General features: G+C 41.8%; 2 protein-coding genes across 10 annotated transcripts in view; one reads left to right on the top strand and one right to left on the bottom strand.

Annotated features, from left to right (window-relative positions):
• ppp1r14ab (protein phosphatase 1, regulatory (inhibitor) subunit 14Ab) overlaps positions 1–15,941 on the bottom strand; it is a 62,633-nt gene extending 46,692 nt beyond the window's left edge. For all 4 annotated transcript variants that reach the window (XM_030743441.1, XM_030743438.1, XM_030743440.1 and 1 more), the window contains exons 1-2: positions 15,829–15,941; positions 15,190–15,672 (exon numbers count right to left, since the gene is read on the bottom strand). In XM_030743441.1, the coding sequence (XP_030599301.1) occupies positions 15,190–15,396 (207 nt within the window). In that variant the 5' untranslated portion in view covers positions 15,397–15,672; positions 15,829–15,941. The remainder of the gene's footprint in view (positions 1–15,189; positions 15,673–15,828) is intronic.
• On the top strand, positions 2,143–10,126 carry LOC115789875 (sterile alpha motif domain-containing protein 3-like). 6 transcript variants are annotated; one of them, XM_030743431.1, is made up of 6 exons: positions 2,146–2,333; positions 3,626–3,727; positions 6,422–7,469; positions 7,685–7,837; positions 8,564–8,665; positions 9,086–10,126. In XM_030743431.1, the coding sequence occupies exons 3-6, from the start codon at positions 6,432–6,434 to the stop codon at positions 9,392–9,394; spliced, it is 1,602 nt and encodes a 533-aa protein (XP_030599291.1). In that variant the 5' UTR covers positions 2,146–2,333; positions 3,626–3,727; positions 6,422–6,431; the 3' UTR covers positions 9,395–10,126. The 6 variants fall into 6 exon arrangements, with proteins under 6 accessions (XP_030599297.1, XP_030599291.1, XP_030599293.1 ...); XM_030743433.1 differs by having other exon boundaries at positions 8,799–10,122; XM_030743434.1 differs by having other exon boundaries at positions 8,794–10,121.
• Positions 15,942–18,711: the final 2,770 nt, after the last annotated feature.

The raw sequence follows: 18,711 nt of genomic DNA on the forward strand, positions 1-18,711 counted from the left end.
TTTTGCTATTAAACAGTTAAGTTAAAATTAAGCTCCTCACTTTGAGTCCTGCATTGGGGTCATCCATCTTGTTGGCCACAGCTACAAACCTGACATGTTTTTTTAAGGCAGAGGTCTAACAATGTGATCTGGGGTAAAGCTGGTTCTGTTTTGTAAGGAGTCGTCTTCCTGTAGTTTTCTGGCAGTCTCCACTGCCTCAGATATGTGTATGCAAGTGAAAAGTGAAACCACATCAAAGGACACCATGGTTTCATCTGGATTCAGTGCAAGATTACGGACCTTGTTGGTAAAATCTGTGGAGTTTTCAATATGATGGGGTGTGTTGCCTACAAGCAGAGATAACCAGCTCCCAGCTTGGATTCGGGAAACAGACACCCTCTCTATTTTTAAGATTAGGCTTAAAACTTTCCTTTATGATCAAGCTTATAGTTAGGGCTGGATCAGGTGACCCTGAACCACCCCTTAGTTACACTAAGGTTAATTGTGGAGTTCCACAAGGTTCTGTGCTAGGACCAATTCTATTTACATTATACATGCTTCCCTTAGGCAGTATTATTAGAAAGCATTACATCAATTTTCATTGTTATGCAGATGATACTCAGCTTTATCTATCAATGAAGCCAGATGACGCACATCAATTAGTTAAACTGCAGGAATGTCTTAAAGACATTAAGGCCTGGATGACCTCTAATTTCCTGCTTCTAAATTCAGATCAAACTGAAGTTCTTGTGCTCGGCCCCACAAATCTTAGAAACATGGTGTCAAACCAGATACTCTGGATGGCATTACTTTGGCCTCCAGTAACACTGTGAGAAATCTAGGAGTCATTTTTGACCAGGATATGTCCTTCAATGTACATATTAAACAAATATGTAGGACTGCTTTTTTGCATTTGCGCAATATTTCTAAAATTAGAAACATCCTTTCTCAGAGTGATGCTGAAAAGCTAATTCATGCATTTATTACTTCTAGGCTGGACTATTGTAATTCAGGCTGTCCTAAAAGCTCCCTGAAAAGCCTTCAGCTGATCCAAAATGCTGCAGCTGGAGTACTGACAGGGACTAGAAAGAGAGAGCAGATTTCTCCCATATTGGGTTCTCTTCATTGGCTCCCTGTTAAATCTAGAATACAATTTAAAATCCTTCTCCTCACCTACAAGGTCTTGAATAATCAGGCACCATCTTATCTCAAAGACCTCATAGTCCCATATCACCCAAATAGAGCACTTCACTCTCAGACTGCTGGCTTACTTGTGGTTCCTAGGATACTTAAGAGTAGAATGGGAGGCAGAGCCTTCAGCTTTCAGGCCCCTCTTCTGTGGAACCAGCTTCCAGCTTGGATTCAGGAGACAGACACCCTCTCTATTTTTAAGATTAGGCTTAAAACTTTCCTTTATGATCAAGCTTATAGTTAGGGCTGGATCAGGTGACCCTGAACCCACCCTTAGTTATGCTGCTATAGGCCTAGGCTGCTGGGGGGTTCCCATGATGCACTGTTTCTTCTCATTCACCTTATTTATTTTGTTTATACTCCACTCTGCATTTAATCATTAATTGTTATTAATCTCTGGCTCTCTTCCACAGCATGTCTTTTTTTCTCTCCCCTCAGCCCAACCGGTCTCAGCAGATGACCCCCCCCCTCCCTGAGCCTGGTTCTGATGGAGGTTTCTTCCTGTTAAAAGGGAGTTTTTCCTTCCCACTGTCACCAAGTGCTGCTCATAGGGGGTCGTTTTGACTGTTGGGTTTTCTCTGTATTATTGTAGGGTCTTTACCCACAATACAAAGAGCCTTGAGGCGACTGTTTGTTGTGATTTGGGTCTATATAAATAAAACTGCATTGAATTGAATTGAACTGTAAAGAAAATGGTTCACCCACTTCTGGAAGCTTTTCTGCCACTCCCCAGAGCACTTCTCAGGGCTAAATTTTCCTCTGTCTTAATCACCATTTCTGTACAGTACGATCAAGTCCTCAAACCACTGCCTCCACACTGTAATAAATGATTCTGTGGTCATGTAGGTTTTAATTGATGAATTTAGTAAAATATATTCAATATTAATGTGTTTTTGATTTTCTTGTAATTATTTAAGTAAAATTAAAATAAAAATGTCTTGAATAAAACTGACGTATTCTGGGTTAATCAAATATAAGCTTTCTGTTTGTGTAATTCTAAACAGAGAGAAAATTGAATAAATCCAACTTAATGGAATTGGTCAATTTTTAATTGAAAAGCACTTCCTGTTAACCGCGCTTTTTGAATTTGGCAGACATAGCCACAAAACATGCAGACGGGGAGTTACCCTCTACCTCTTTACTCATCTATCTGGTTGACTACGGTAAGGAAACTTATTTTGTTTGTACTGGGCTGGTGAGGACAATGCATAGGTATGGTGTATGCTGCATTATAATACAACATGAGCAGTCACAGAGAGAGAGAGACTCAGCAGCAGAAAGCTGGCTTCTGTTAGCTAAGCCATGTTAATATAGGCTAGTACTGTGGTAGCGTTTCGAACCGTTTGTATTGCTGACAAAAGCACAAGCTTTTATTTTGAAAGATATTGGTTAGTATTTCCGCTATCGTGTTGCCCATGTTCCGTTTATGTTAGTGATATGTCCTCGGTATGTACTTATTAAATCCTGCCGATAAGCATGTTGGGGTTTGTGTTACGATTAGACACCTTTCCATAACGGGAAATTATCAGGGCTAAGTATAGTGAGCATCTATGTTCCAAACTCTACTTGCTGCACTTCCGTTAGCTTTACTTCCTCTTTGTGTTGGACCATTTACCACGCAGGTAACGTTATCACTTCTCTCTGTTCTTTCGCGGTTTTGTCATAAATGTTAAGTTACCTTGAAAACGCATTAAGTCAGTGTATCAACAGTTACGTTTTAGAGCTTCAGTTTTATTAAGGTTTACTGTTTATTAATCTCCCACCAGCCGCGAGAAGTTGTATCAGGGAGGCGAGCTAACACGACGGTTGCGTCAATTTTCTCATTTAAACGCGAAACAGTACAATACAATTCTTCTGAAAACATTTGAGGAGTAATGCGGTACCATATCTTTATTCGTTTTGTGTCCAGCACAGCCAGGTTTGATAGTTTAAAAGTTTCGCGAACTTCAGCCAGGCAGGGAGGGGGGGGGGGGGGTGAAATAATATAAAAGATAAAAGTAGGTTAATGCGCAAGCCTGATGTGATGCCTGCTATAAAAACCTCCCTATTAAAATAAATTTGTTCTACCTTTGCATAAAACTCAGTAAAAATTTAGCCAGTCACTTATCATATTATAGTAATCACATGTTCAAGTGTACAACGATTAGGCTTTACAATTCATTAATAGTATGAAATATTTAAAATGGCTTAAATAATGAAGTCAAATTAACAAGTTTTGTTTTGGGAGAAACTCTCAAATCTAGAATGTAGGCTATAATTGTGTAAAAATTTAACGTCTTGCTAGGCTGGATGTCGTCAGTGCACATATAACAAACGGATGGAAATATTAATATACCAACCAGCCCTACAATACAGCCTATGCATGTGATTGATACAGGGATGGTTTTTATCTGCAATTAAGCAGAAAGGCACATTTTGTCATTAACATTACTGTGTTTCTCTTACATGTCCCCAGATGAGATGGCAGTGTAAAACCTGCGGATTCAGAGCAACGACAAGGGGTGATCTTCTGACCCATTACAGGCTACAGCACAGGACATTTGAAACTGGAAATTCGGTACCTTGTCTTGTTCATGATTGTCCGTGCTCCTTTAACACTTTGAGTGCCCTACGCACGCATCTTTCAAGATACCATCCAGAAGATGAAGCTAGAAGGCCAGAAGTAGTCCTCTGTTTCTCATGTTTAATCTGCTCATCTAAACATCCCACTAAAAAAGAATATTTCCTACACCTTGGCAATCATCTGAGGTGTCATGAAACCGTAGAGTGTGTTTTTGCTGGATGCACATTTAAGACAAATATATATGTCACATTTTTTTCGCACAAAAGCAGAAAGCACAGATCTCATTCACTTGAAGACTTAAAGCCAGATGTCATTGGTGAACACCAGACTTTACCACATGAAGCTGATCATGTAGGTGACAGTGATTATGAGGATACCTGTATAAATCCTCCAGTGGATATATCGAATGAAATACAACAAAGAATTGGCTTACTTCTCTTGAAGTTGGAAAGTGTGCACAACGTTTCTGGTAAATGTATTGATGATTTGGTGGAGGAGCTTCATTTTATATACACAGCATCTGCTCCAGTAATTTATCAGCTAGTTGAAACAAGTTTGAAAAAGAACAATTGTGCCGCGGAAGAAGACATTGTCACTGAATTGGCAGAGGAGCTCTGTAAGTCACATCCTACAAGCAAAGCATTGGGAGTAGATGGGCCCTTTGGTTCTGTTTATAAAAGAAGAAAATATTTCAAGGAACAGTTTGAATTTATCGAACCAGTGGAGTACGTTCTTGATTCGCAGGAGAATCTCAGCTTCCAATACGTGCCCCTTCTTCAGACCTTGCAGCATATATTGACTAATAAGGATATTTCACATGAAGTTTTAAAAAAAAGACCAAGCTCATCCACTCATTATGAATCATTTCAAGATGGGGAATATTTCAAACAAAACCCATTTTTTGCTGTAGAGGAACCAAGAATAGCATTAATTCTCTACATTGACGATTTCGAGGTTTGCAACCCATTGGGAACATCACGTAAAAAACACAAGATCACAGCTGTTTATTGGGTCTTAGCAAATATACCACCTGGACTGCGCTCTACACTTTGTGCAATAAACTTGGCCATTCTCTGCAAGGCTGTTGATGCTAAAAGATTTGGCTATGATATTGTGTTAGAGCCTCTTTTGAAAGATTTGTCTGTCTTGGAACAAGAAGGAGTTTTTGTTGCCAGTGCTGGAAAGAATATTAAAGGGACAGTATATTGTGTGGCAGCAGACAATCTTGGTGCGCATTCTCTTGGTGGACTTATTGAAAGCTTTACAGGTCCTTACGTTTGCAGGTTCTGCTTAGGACATCGTTCTGAATACTCTCAAAAGGAGGTACGCTGTGGAGAATTTCCACCTCGAACAGAGGAAGCCCATATTTTGCATCTCAGAACTGTAGAAGAAGATCTGACCTTGCCACATTGCTATGGGGTCAAGAAAGCTTGCCCACTGACAAAGAAGCTGAGGTACTTCAGTTTTGTTCGAGGTTACCCTCCTGACATACTCCACGACCTTTTTGAAGGCATTGTGCCTTCAGAATTAGCACACTGTCTTAATACTTTCAATAAGAACAAATACTTTACATTGTCTGAACTTAATAACTTAATCAAGCAGTTTCCTTTTAAGTTTACAGATGATCTTGACCGCCCTCAGTCCATCCCAGTTAATTTTGCTAGTCGTGGTACTGTAGGAGGAAATGCTCACGAAAACTGGGCACTGATAAGGTCACTGCCACTAATCATTGGCTCAAGGATACCCATTGATGATCCAGCGTGGCAAATTCTTATGACCCTTAAGGACATTGTAGAATTCTCAGTGGCCCCTCTACACTCCCCTGAAAGTGTTGCTTATCTTGACCAGAAAATATCTGAGCATCGTCACAGATTGCAAGAACTTTTCCCTCAGCTGAACTTGACACCCAAACACCATTTTTTGGAGCACTACCCAGCTCTCATAAAAGCCTTTGGTCCTCTAGTTGGATTATGGACTATGCGCTTTGAGGCCAAACATAGGTTCTTTAAACGTGTTGTGAGGTTCTCAAGCAATTTCAAGAATGTCTTGCTGTCTCTTTCAACAAAACATCAGCTGTCAGTGGCTTTCAGTTGGCAAAGAAATATGCCAAAGCCTCCTCTGATGATCAGTAAAGTGTCATCTTTGCCTTTGGAAGTACTGCATGTTGAAATCCAGGAGACCATTAAGAAAGTGTTTCCTCAGCTGTTAAGTGTGCAGTTGTCTAACACTGTGACATACCATGGAACAAGGTACTCAGCTGGGATGATCTTGCCATATGGTTCTACAGGGGGGCTCCCAGACTTTGTCGAGATCTTACAGATGTTGACCTTGGAAAACGGCCTTTATTTCATTGTGAAGAAACTGAATGCTTGGTACCAGGAGCATCTTAGATCTTTTCTGTTGGAAAGCTGTCGGGACGTGATTCTTGTTCATCAGCACAGCCTTCCAGATGTCTATCCACTTACAGCTTACAGTCTTGCAGGAAAGCGCATGGTTACACTGAAACGTTACATCTGTTGCACGTTTTAAATTACATTTCCATCACAAACTTTACAGTGTCGGCTGTCCACCAATCACTCGTTCTCAGAGGGTTAAGCTAACTTTGGTGCATAATGGAGGTATAAGCTTTTTGTGTCAGGATTTTTTAATTTTCTTTTTTTTTTCTTTTCCTTTGTTTTGTGTCACTAGGCCACGTGACATGGATCCATCAATGCTCCGGGTGATCTTTGGACACAGGATTGAGAAACTGACTCTTCTGTCTGGAATACCGGATACTGTTGAGGAGCTGAATTTGGCCGTCAAGCAGACATTAGACATCAACGATGACTTCAGCCTGCAGTATTTAGATCCAGATTTTGATGACTTTTTTACTCTCCACTCCACTGCTCAAATTAAACACAAAGCCACAATTAAGGTTGTGACAATCGAACCAGTAATTCTCAATTTGTATCCAGTACCACACAATGAAAGCTGCAACGCAAGTGTGACCTCAGAGCAATCCTTTACTCCAGCCTCCACAAGTTCCACTGCACAGGACTCCCCTGACTCATGTGATTCTTGTGCAAGCACAATCATCCTGTCACCAAACAGAAGCCCACAAAGGAAGCCATGGCCAGCTGAATTCATCATTCCACACTTCTCTGTTGAAACTGAAGTTGTTCTTGAAAGAGCCAATGAAGTTTACAAAAAAGATGGCACACTGCTGACCTATCCAAACATCAAGTCAGACATACTTGAAAAGCTAGCTCAGTCCATTTATACATATACTGCCTATCCATCATCCCTGCAAGTTCTATCTGTTGCTGAAGCACTTATTAAGGCCCACCCATGTCTGAAGGATCCGGGGAGCTCTTCAGGTCTCAGTGGATGGCAGACTAGCATTAAATACAAAATGGCTAACTACAGAACAAAGCTAAGAGGCTATGGTATGCCAGATGTTACATGCAATTCTCTGAAACATAAATGCCCTGATGACAGAAAGTCTGCTAAAAATGTTAAAAAGGCAAGAAGAGCTGAGGTCAATTACCTCCCACCCTACCCAGCAGGTGAAGATGAGCACAGCTTGGAACAAGCAAGGGAAGACCTAGTCACTGAGTCAAAGAAGAAGAACAACGAAAAGATAGTCACTGATAAAATGAGCAAAACATTTGCCCTCAGACGACATGAAGTCATCAATCAATGTCCAAGTGTTCAAACCATGAAGGACCGCTGGCCTGCCCTGTTTAATTGTTCTCAAGTGAGTTTTCTTTTGTAATTACTGTTAACAGATAAGAAATTAAAATGTGACAATGATTTAGTAAGGGAGTTATAAAGAATTTTGTCTAATTTACTTGATCAAGTTCTTGATGTCAAAGTAGCAACAAGTGTTGGATGTGCCTCCCAAAGCTCTTGTATGAGTTGTCTGAGAAGTGATGTAATACCACTGTCTGTCTTGTTGCCTTTTTGTTTCAGATCAGTGCTGAATTTCAGAGAATAACCACTGTGCAACTGGAACCCAAATTTATGTCTGGGTTGGACCTTCACACTCCCAAGCTACTGAAGCTGTTTCATGCTAAAGGTGGAGCACTTGGACAAAGACTGAAGATCATAATGGAACCACTGGAGGTACAATACTTTTCAAAATTAAAAGTCGCTTTGTTCCGTAGGATTTCCAGGCAACATTTTTTTTGTACACTCAAGGTGGCAAAATCTAATAAAATTTTTAAAGTACATGTCTAGATAATATTTTATCATGATGATTATAATTCTTTATTTATCTATTTGTGAGTTTTGTGGTTATGAAGTTAACCGCTCTATACAGTGATTGGGATTTTAGGTGCTGTCAGTATATATTTGACTTTAGGCTCCATTTCAAGATAGCAGTTATCATTTTATCACCATGTGTTCGATATTATTGTAAAGTTTTTTTATGTAGTACCTTTCACAGACACCACACATTACAAAGCTAAAAGGACCACACAAACTCTTCAAAATAAGGTGCTGTGGAATGAAGTTTGTTTTTTAGCAGTGTAATATCAGAACTAACAGAATTATGACACTGCACTGACTCCATTTATAAGAACAGGAAACACACACATACACAAAAATACTGCCATGAACTCAAGGATTCACTAAATGTATATTTAACTCTATAGTGAAGCAGGCAAGTAAAATACTATCAGAATTTAAAAACATGATGACCAAAATCACAAAAATAGGATCTAGGTTGTACAAAACCAGAATTGTCCCCTAAGTGTTATGTGTTGACATTTACAAATTAATAGAACATCTACAGTGATTTTTTTGTTTTGTTTTTATGATTGGCTTATCAGTTGTTGCATTCCTCTCCAGAACTCCACGTGCCCTACGGTTGAGACGGCCAGAGAGGTTGTCCTTCGGTGCCTTATAGAATACCTTGGAGAGCATGGGGAACATCTCATCAAAGAGTTCAGTGTAGGTGAACTTAATTGGCATTAACCTAATTCAAGGATTGTAATTCCTTGATTAGAGGCTGTCAAGTACATTGGTATGGGATGTGTAACCAAAACTGTTTTCGTACTCTTTAATTTTTGCCCTACCAGAACAGCTTCAGTCTGTTGAATCAATTCTAAGGAGCACTGAAGTTGTTGGCTGCTGGTGGATCAACTCCTTCTGGTTTTCATGAGTGATCAGTGAACAGTGAATAAGGGCCCTAAATAAACATGAACTTAAAATTTTGCTTTAATTTGTCATTCACCCTTACATTGACATGGGTGACATAGAGCTCTTTATTAAAAATCTTTGTGATGTGTTGTGCAGTTTTTTTTTTAAGTGATATGCTACTTTAAAAATAAAGTTTTATGCTATGGCACTGATTACATTTTCATGTTGCAGGACACCGAGAACTTGGAGGAACTTGGACAGCTTGTAGTGGCAATAACTGTGATCACAAAGGACATAGCCTCCACAAGCGACAGCCCAAAGGAAATTGGAGTTGTCATTGAGGGCATGGAAGTCATCAGAGGACTTGGAGATATTGCCAGGGCTTGCTGTCTCCTCTTGGGCTTGACCTATGCACTGAATCTCGACTATCCCAAGCAGTTGAAGTACACCTTTGAGGTATTCCAAAAACTTTTCTTGGAACTGGATGCATCAAAGCTGTCAAAGAAAGTACAGTCCCTCAAGAGCAAACTTCTGGCTTGAACTGAGACTACGGTCGCACACTTTTGTGCCACACAAGGTTCAGCTTTAACAAAGCTTGAGAATTGAATGTTTGAAGGTGCCAAATGGTGTGAAATTTCTGTTGTGGTCAGTTCAAGGTAAAATGTTTATGTACAAATTGTTCTTTTACATGTTTTCTTTTGGGGCAAGTGCACTTTTCAAGGATTTGTGCTTTTTCTTTGAGATCATAACTGATATAATTTAATGGCTCACTGTGCTGAGGAAGCAAGCATAGGATTTTTCTTTTCGACAAGACAATTATTTCAGTTTATACAATGACCATAAATGGTCTCCTCTCTTATTTGTCACAAGCATTTAATTTATTTGTAAATTTATGTCAGTAGGACAGTGTAGCCATGCCCTAACGTTTCTTAGTTCTTCTCGACAGGTCCTCTGGCAACTGTACTCATTTTTGTTTTCACAAAAATAGTGTTCAAGGTCAGCATTTGTAAAAGTTTGCAATGAAATGCTATAATTTTTATAATTAAAAGTGTTACGTTTGGCAAGAATTTAATGTGTGTACTGTTAATTGAGTTTTATTTACTCTGTACTTCGTGGTACCCATTGTAATCTCACCTTAAAATGTGGGTCATGAGATAAACACAATATATCTAAGTAAGAATTATATTTAGATTTAATTAAATCCACTAAGTAAATTCAAGTAAATTCACTGATTAAGATATATCATTATTACTCAATTACATGGTACTTGTATGTAGAATTTAATTATGTTTTATTAGTACTTTTTACTAATTTAGACATTTCTCTTTTTGATATCTACTCAATATTTTTGTTTAGGTTTTAATTAATTCCTTTATGTATTTTAATTAAATCTACTCATATTAAATGGTTAACTCCAAAGGGTCTCATTTAATTAAAATTTACTCAATTACAAACAAGATTATATTTAATTAATAATATTGCGTGCAATCTGTTGCCTCAATTTTATTGAGTAAATATGGTATATCTTTTTTACAGTGCATTTGAGCCATCACTGACTCTGTCTCTCGTGTTCCACAGCTTTCACCACTTTAGATTTGCTCATTCACCTTAATATAAATAAACTCCCACCTGAATCTGCTTTCTGGGTCCATGCTAACCCTCAGTATAGCACTCAGGACCACCTCCAAGGGTACAACCCAACTAAGGGGTTAAATACCTGAGATTCTGCACCAGTTTTTGGAACTGAAGACACCAGTGAGTCTCATGCTAACATACAAAACTGCGTGATGTGACATGTTGCTGTTAAATGAAGCGAGCTGTTGCTGGCCCCACCCCCCAGCACAGCTCATATGTTTTAGGTGAATGTGCGACATAATGACACTGTTAAAACGTGAACCTGATCGTGAAATGGTGACATCACAACCTCACACCTTAAAGCTTAGAGCTGTTTTATTTAAAAAGACTCTTCCTCAGTACTGACACAGGCTGAAGACTTCTTTTATCTAACTCAGAGTGCAGGTCACAGAAACATGAAGTGTTTCCACAGGAAGTTAAACCAGATGTTTCACCTTGTCCAAAACAAGAAACAGAAAAATCACAGTGCAGCCACCTACTGTTCAAAAACTAAGTACAATTCTGGCCTGCAGCCTTCAGACACAGCCGGACGAAGATCTGAAAACAAGTTTAAAGAAAACCATCAACCAATCACAGCGAAGCTTTTAACCCAGCATCTGTTTGATGTTCAAAGGCCACAAAGACCTTTCTTTACACTTTAAATGGCACAACACACACACACACACACACACACACACAAGTGTGTTTTGCTATCTTTGTGGGGAATTTCCATTGACTTCCGTTCATTTCTACAGCCTAAACCTTACCTTTACCCTTTTCCTAACCCTAACCATCACATACCTAACCCTAACCCTAACCTAAACTCAATTCATACCTTAGCCCTAACTCTGACCCCTGACCCAAAAACAGGGTTTCCCCTTGTGGGGACAAGGTTCCAGTCCCCACAAGGAGCAATTGGTCCCCACAACGTAGTATATGTCAGGAAAATTGTCCCCACAAGGTATTATAAACACACGCACACACACACACACACACACACACACACACACACACACACACACACACTACATTTGCCTACCTAGTGGAAGAATCCCTTTCGTATCAGGAAAGCAGCTTTTAATAATCCAGTTTTCAGTCACAGTTTAGACCAGGGCTCTTCAACTCCAGGTCTCCAGGCCAACTCCTGCAGGTTTTAGATGTGTCCCTGATCCAACACACCTGAATCAAATGGCTGAATCACCTCCTCAGTATGCAGTCAAGTTCTCCAGAGTCCTGGTAATGATTTCTATATTTGACTCAGGTGTGTTGAAGCAGAGACACATCTAAAACCTCCAGGACACCGGCCCTCGAGGCCTGGAGTTGAAGAGCCCTGGTTTAGACTTTCTGATGATTGAAACAATATGATGGGGATAAAATGATTGTCATTTTACTCCAGAGTCTGGATTCTTCCACTAACAAACTGCAGCATTTTCTGTTTTTATTTTCATTTGAATCACAAGTTTATGGAAATCTTTTACGGTGGCCCAGAGGTGTCAGGTCAAATACAAAAGCCACAACGGAAATAGAAAACCACAACGGAAGTGACGCAACCTGCAACATAAGTAACAGTGCCTGTTGAATTAAACAACGTGAAGAGAAGCTTTGGTTGCTGACAGACAATAGACTCGAGAGACGCAACAGCTAGAGCACGTGTCAGATTCAAGGTCCGCGCCGGGCCACATCCACATCGCGATATAATTTAATACGTCCGCAAGATGATTTCATATCACTATTATTAATGGCCAGCGGGTAAATTGCGTTCCCACCGTATACTGCAAATGTCACAATGCACTGAACAGCTGCTGCGTAGGCCAAGACCTGTGCACTAACTCATTTTCCGTTGCCAATGACACAATGATCAGTTATCAGCTGATAAAAACAACAATCATCACGTTTTACAGTGACATTTAAGCTAACCTGACCCCCCCCAAAAAAAAGGCCAAATGAAAAGTGGAGAATGGATCTTTCGAAACAGGCAAGGCAAAGGACCTGATCGCTAACATCGGAGGTAAACCGTGTGTTTCTTTTCCTCGCCTGCTATGTTCGGGGAAAGGATACGGGAGAAGATGCAGAGGGAGACCTGCACAGGTGAGCTGACGGTGCATCACTGCGTCACACACCAGGAAGCGCGCAGCAAAGTCCTGAAGACAGAACGTGTCATAAGCACCGCAACACAGACAGTGAACTTTATAAGAGGCAAAGATCCTTCCTGTAACAACTGCTGTCAATCAAAGTTAAGGCCCTCGCCTTGTGGGCGTGATCGACTTAAAACTGACCAATCATGTGAGGTCTTGTGAATCCTTCGGGACGTGACTTTTGACCTAAATATAATTCCATACCTACACTGCCAACCACAGTAGGTACCATATGAACACAGGAAATGATTCTACAGTGGAGACCTGGTCTCATAAGACTGTGTTTGGTCAGTGGGAGTAGAAAAGCTCCTATAAATCACAGCATGGACACCTTTGGACTGTGGAAGAAACCCAGAGAGAAACTATGCACAGGGAGGACCGTAATAAATGCTACACCATCCCACATGACTGCCAGGGAAAGCATTAACACTCCTCCCCCCCTTTACATCTGACTCTTATACATTAGTGTATGTGTTTCTAGATGGGTCACTGACAGGAAATGGGATCTGATTATCTATTTATCACTGAACGTGTGTGTGTGTGTGTGTGTGTGTGTGTGTGTGTGTGTGTGTGTGTGTGTGTGTGTGTGTGTGTGTGTGTGTGTTCATGGACAGACTGCAGACAGCTTCATTAAACATAAACTAAGCTCTGTGCAGCCCCCAGCTGATGCCCCAAAGATGATGGGAGCTGAGAGGAGGAGTCAAGAAGGAACAAAAGAAGAGGCTGATGTGACGAAGCTAAGAACAGCTGACAGTTACTGATGTGTGTGTTGTGTTGTGTTGTGTTGTGTGGCAGAGGGGAGGGGCTCTCAGGAGGTCATTCAGTTTGGAGACTAAACCCAAACAGGAAGAAGAGAGTACTGATTACAGGAACTCATCAGTTTCCAATGTGTCTCATAAACTGAAGGATCAGCTCTCACCTGTCTGACCTGATCTGAATCATGTATTTACAAAACCAGATGTTTTTAAACTATACGAGAGAATTTATGCAAATATCTCAAAGACGCTGGTAACTCTGCATGTGAGGGTCAGTCAACTGAACAGCTGGTACCAGAAAGTAATAATTAACATCATCAGTGTAGGTCACAAGTTCAATGTCGGGCTAATCAGCTGCAACTTATGCTTCACCACCAAGAACAGGTCTAATTCCTAGTTTTCCCAACAGAGAGAAATCTCTGGGTATCAAATGAGCTGCTGCTTAAGACAACGCTCTTCTGATTGGCTGCCCCTCACAAACAGCAGGATAAAAAAGCAAGTGGGTGGAGCCTCCTTGTGGCATCATCCAGCTCTAAGATTAGAAAAACTCTGTGATCAACTGCTTAAAGCAGTCTGAGCTTTTGGTTTTACAACAGTGCGTGACTCTGTTCAGTGTTCTCATCATTACAGCGATCAGATACTGAAGACTGCACACACACACACACACACACACACACACACACACACACACACACTGCGAGTCTGTGTGTGTGTGTGTGTCTAGCCTGCAGCAGTGGCTGTGCTGTCAGCTCCTGTTTGAGTTCATCCTCCTCGGTATGGATCTGCAGCTGAATCACCACCAACCTCCCAGAAACAACACACTCGGTTTCCTCTCACACAGGAACGTCTCGGAGAACAGAAACGGCTCTGTGTGTAAATCTGTCTGAACCATTAACTTTTCATCACCATCATCAGCATCACCACAGTGCAGTGTGTGTCTCAGAGGTCTGGACATGTTTTAATGAGTGAAGGCATCAGAAGCAGAACACTTAAATACAAACCGACAGGAGAACTAAACAGAGACCTGCTGCAGATCAGTGATAAATGCTACAAATACTACTACAAGTACTATTGTAGCACTCTGAGAAAACCACCAGAGTACTGCAGCTTTATTACTGGAACCAACACTGAGTTCAGATCAGCACTCACAGTCTGAATGTGAAAGAAACACTGTTCCCTGTCATCCTCCCATCACTGTGACTCACTGACCAGTGTCCATCACACACAGTAACAGAGTACTTTTACTCGAGTACTGAGGTACAGCTTTGATAGCGGCCTAACACCATTATACTGTGATCCCCATGTGGAACTGGCAGGTTCAAGAGCTGAACTCAAACACATCCAGTGATGGCTGTTAGTTTCCCTTTATGATCAGGTGATCAGTAACTTTTCAGTATTTGTTATTGATTGTCTCTAAAGAGAAACTGATGATCTGGAGTAGAGGAACTATTACACTTCTAAACTCTAAGGTACTTCACTATTCCTCTGTTTGTACTTTGATCTCAGGGGGAAACTCTGATTTAGCCACTGGCCCGCAGAGGGGCCCAAGCCTCATGTTGGACACCACTGAAAGAAGCTTAGGGCCTGAATCATGCTTCTGCGTCGGGTCTTTGTGGGGCCGCATACGTAAATCCCCTCTGAACCCTGCGCCGTAACCTAACCTGACGCGCACCTCATCCTCGCCTGCAAATACCTGATGCACAAAGCTGAGAGATCCTTCAGACTGGGTCCCAGTAAGACCAGCATCTAATCAATAAATCAGCCAATCACTTCAGATTCTAAGGAAATACTATTATATGCGGTATTCAGCAGTATTTCCTGCAGTATTCACCTGGCCCCGGTACAGCTGGTCCAGCCCGCAGTCGATCCAGCGCTCCACGTCCAGCCTCCTCTGCAGCTCCCTCCGGTTGTACTTGACGGTGACCCGAGCCTGGCGCCTCTGCAGGCTCTGACCCGGGTCCCGCCCGCCGCCGGCGCGGCTCGGTGACTGATTCCCGCACACCCTGTTAACCCGCCGCCCCACCCGGTTCGCCGCCATCGGAGCCGAACAGACCCGGACCGGAGAGCCCAATAAAATGAAAATGAAGTAAATAAAAACCCAAAGATGATTTAAGAAGTTTCAGAAACCGGAAAAAAATACGATTTTAGATCAAAAATTAAACAAAAACAAAAACGAATCAGCCTGACTGAGCGGGGGGAAACCAGCAGAGTAGAAACTGGAGAGACAGTAGAGAAATTATGAAGACCGGGAGGGTCCGCGCAGACCACAGCACCGGGGCGAGGCGGGGACCACCGCCACTGCTGCCTTCACGTGCTGTGGGAGATCAGAGAACGGGATCAAACCGACGGAGGACCAAACGTGAGTCTCCCTGAACGATTATCACACAGTACGGTGATGTTTCTCCAGCGAGTTAAGCTTAAACATGAATTGAAAGTTTTAAAGTTTAAAAAGCCGAAGAAAATGTAATACCTTCAAATCCGTTTTTTATTCCAAACTTCGGCTGCTCGTTCTCATGCTGAGCATGTGCAGAGTAGGAAGATGAGGGTTACAATCAGATCGCCCTACAGGGCTGTGAGTTACTGTCTAAGTGTATTAGTGTCTGCGTAGGCTCTTCCTCTCTTTAAATCACACTCCTCTGCAGCTCCCAGACTGAAGCACCTGTAGTCCCGTGATAAACGAGGGGACGGTGAATGCAGCACAGGACAACTGCAGGGTCCTAGTGCCGCTGGGGTCACAGGTCACAGCTGGATAACCTACTGGACAGTAGTGATGGGCAGATGAAGCCTCATGAAGCTTTGAAGCTTTTCGTCCAATCGGTTCAAAAAAGGTTCATTTCTTCATGTGCCCCACCCCACCCCCACCTCCACCCCCCGCGGTCAAAACCGTTATTGCATTTCAGCTCTTTGTGACGGTAACAAGTCTGTCAGTGTGATTTAAGTTAGTGTTTAAATAAAGCCAATGGGACCAGAGATGGTTATGTTAAAACTGTTGCAGTGTTTCCAAAGATGGGACAGTGACTGTGTTTATGAATGTTAGGGTGATGGTGACTTTATTTTTATTACAATATAATATTTTTCCACTATGCTTGGACTCAGTTGGTTTCACTTTTTGGAAATAACCCCCCTGGCTTTTGAGAAGATCCTTTCACATGGTACTGAGGAGGCAGGGCTGCACAGGTATCCCACAGCACATCTGTACAGGCTTTGATATACGCACCTCTGCTTGGATGATACCCATAGATAAGGTGCTGCTGTTCTACCCCAGCTGCAGACAGTTCACCTTGGCATAAAAAAAAGGCATGTGAATATTATAGTAGTGACACATTTGATTAACTACAGGCATATTCTGTGTAATAGCTTAGTGGAGCGATCAGCTCAGAGTGTTGCCATACAGGGAAACCTTCATGTTTAGCAGCTCCACTGAAACCAGCTCCTCTGTGTCACAGCAAACTGGTGAAACTCCAACACAAACACATACACATCTTGCAGGGATCCATTGAAGCTTTCATAAGTCACGGCAACACTCAAATCACTACCCGAGCCAGCGAGGCTTCAAACGTCACCAGTGACGTCACTCCCACTTAATGAAGCAAGCCTAGATAAGCGCTTCATAAAAAGACTTCCTGGATTTCTCGATACTCGCTCCGAAGCCTCGGCACAGCAGTCCCATCACTACTGGACAAAGAACAGTTTCCTGATTGGTTCATTCTGGGTATATTCAAACAACAAAGAGTCCAAAAACAATCTTGACTCGTCTTTTCCTGGCCACAGCCAGGTCAAGGAAAGGTGTGTAGGAGAACAGGTAAGGACTTAGGAAAAGAGTAGTGCACGGCCATGTTGAAGCTACAATGTCCAGAAGATGGACTACAAAATGAAACATCTAACTTCACCACAATGTGTTCTCACCCTGATGATTGATGAATCAAATAAGAGAGAACATAAAATGACCCCTTCATTACAAAGGCTGTAATTCTAAAGAAAAGTGAACAAACTCGGTGTGTTAGAGCCCCACAATAATGCTGGATTCACAGAGCCCGAGCAGAACTCACCTGTTTTCCTCAGCGGTGCAAACAGACTGAGGAAATGTCGTTTTCCTCCACAGACTGAGAGGCAGGGGGTGCCCCCCACCCTCAGGGCCAGCCAGTGTACCCCAACAGCACCAGCCAGCACTGACCTTGAAACCCCGGGCCCAATGGGGCCCCGTGATCCCCAACAGCGCACAGGACCCCACCACCCATTCGCCCACACCACCCAGGGAGAACAGGTCGACCATACAGCCCCCATCTGAACATTTGGGTCCCCCCAGGATCTAAAGGAATAGAAAACCTAATTAACTCATCTTGGGGACCCTGATGTGATCAGTTGTTCTCTGCAAGGGAAAAAAGTGCTGAGCGGGATCCTGAAGCTGCAACACAGTTAATAATACAAAACACGCAGCAGTTTCAATAATGGCAGTAATGATAATGTCAATTATACACTTAGATATAACCTATAACAATAATATGCTTCAATAGGAACATTAACATTGTACATTATTGTATTTGCTGACAGGCGAAAATTAGGATTCACAGTTATATTTAATGAGTTAAAGAATGGAGACCATGTTTCAATAAAGTGTGTCATTCTGTTTTCTAAGGAGGCAGATACTCTTTCCATTGATATGTGCTCAATCAGGAGATTTAACCAGTGATTAATGTTAAGCAATTATTTATCATTCCAATTAACAAGTATTATTTCCTTGGTGATGGCTTTAGCTGCTGGTTAAAGATCAACTGAAGTTAAGTCACTGAGCAAGCACAAGTGAGGAGATAATAGGATGGAAGAAAGCTTTTATGTGACTTCACCTGCCTGCAGCCACACCTGCTCACACTTGATTGAAGTCAGACTGCAAACAGGAAGCTTCAGTTAGCATAGATCAGTGGGCGGAACTCTGAAGCTGGATTCATGTGTCAGCGAGCCGTGTGGAGCTTAAAGTCAGCGTTTTCTGTGTTGCTGTCAGAGTGATGCAGACTCTGCTGGGAACATGTTTCTATGAGCGACTCCTTCCTGAAACCTCTGAATGAGACTGAAGTTACAGCAGCTCAGACTGAACATGTGGATTCATGTGTGATGCAGGATTTCCAAATCTCCATCAGGCTGTGGGACAGGAAACTTTCATGTGTTTAAAATCTCAGAGTCAGCTTAGAAATGAGCAGCAGCATTGAGAGCAACTCAGACACAGAATCCATCAGATCTTTGTTTCTGAGCCAGAAACCAGCAGATTAGCCCATTTCTGCAGCATTCATCCCTCAGATTGAGTGTTAGAGTTTTGTGCACTTTATAGACTTTATCACCATTTTATCATCATCAACGT

The sequence above is a fragment of the Archocentrus centrarchus genome, chromosome 13, assembly GCF_007364275.1.
Source record: "Archocentrus centrarchus isolate MPI-CPG fArcCen1 chromosome 13, fArcCen1, whole genome shotgun sequence".
In the NCBI taxonomy this organism is placed as follows: domain Eukaryota; kingdom Metazoa; phylum Chordata; class Actinopteri; order Cichliformes; family Cichlidae; genus Archocentrus; species Archocentrus centrarchus.

Coding starts and splice junctions, on each gene's coding strand:
- LOC115789875 (XM_030743431.1), top strand. CDS start 6,432: ATGGATCCATCAATGCTCCGGGTGATCTTTGGACACAGGATTGAGAAA. Junction 7,470..7,684: donor CCCTGTTTAATTGTTCTCAA/GTGAGTTTTCTT, acceptor TTTTTGTTTCAG/ATCAGTGCTGAATTTCAGAG. Junction 8,666..9,085: donor ATCTCATCAAAGAGTTCAGT/GTAGGTGAACTT, acceptor TTCATGTTGCAG/GACACCGAGAACTTGGAGGA.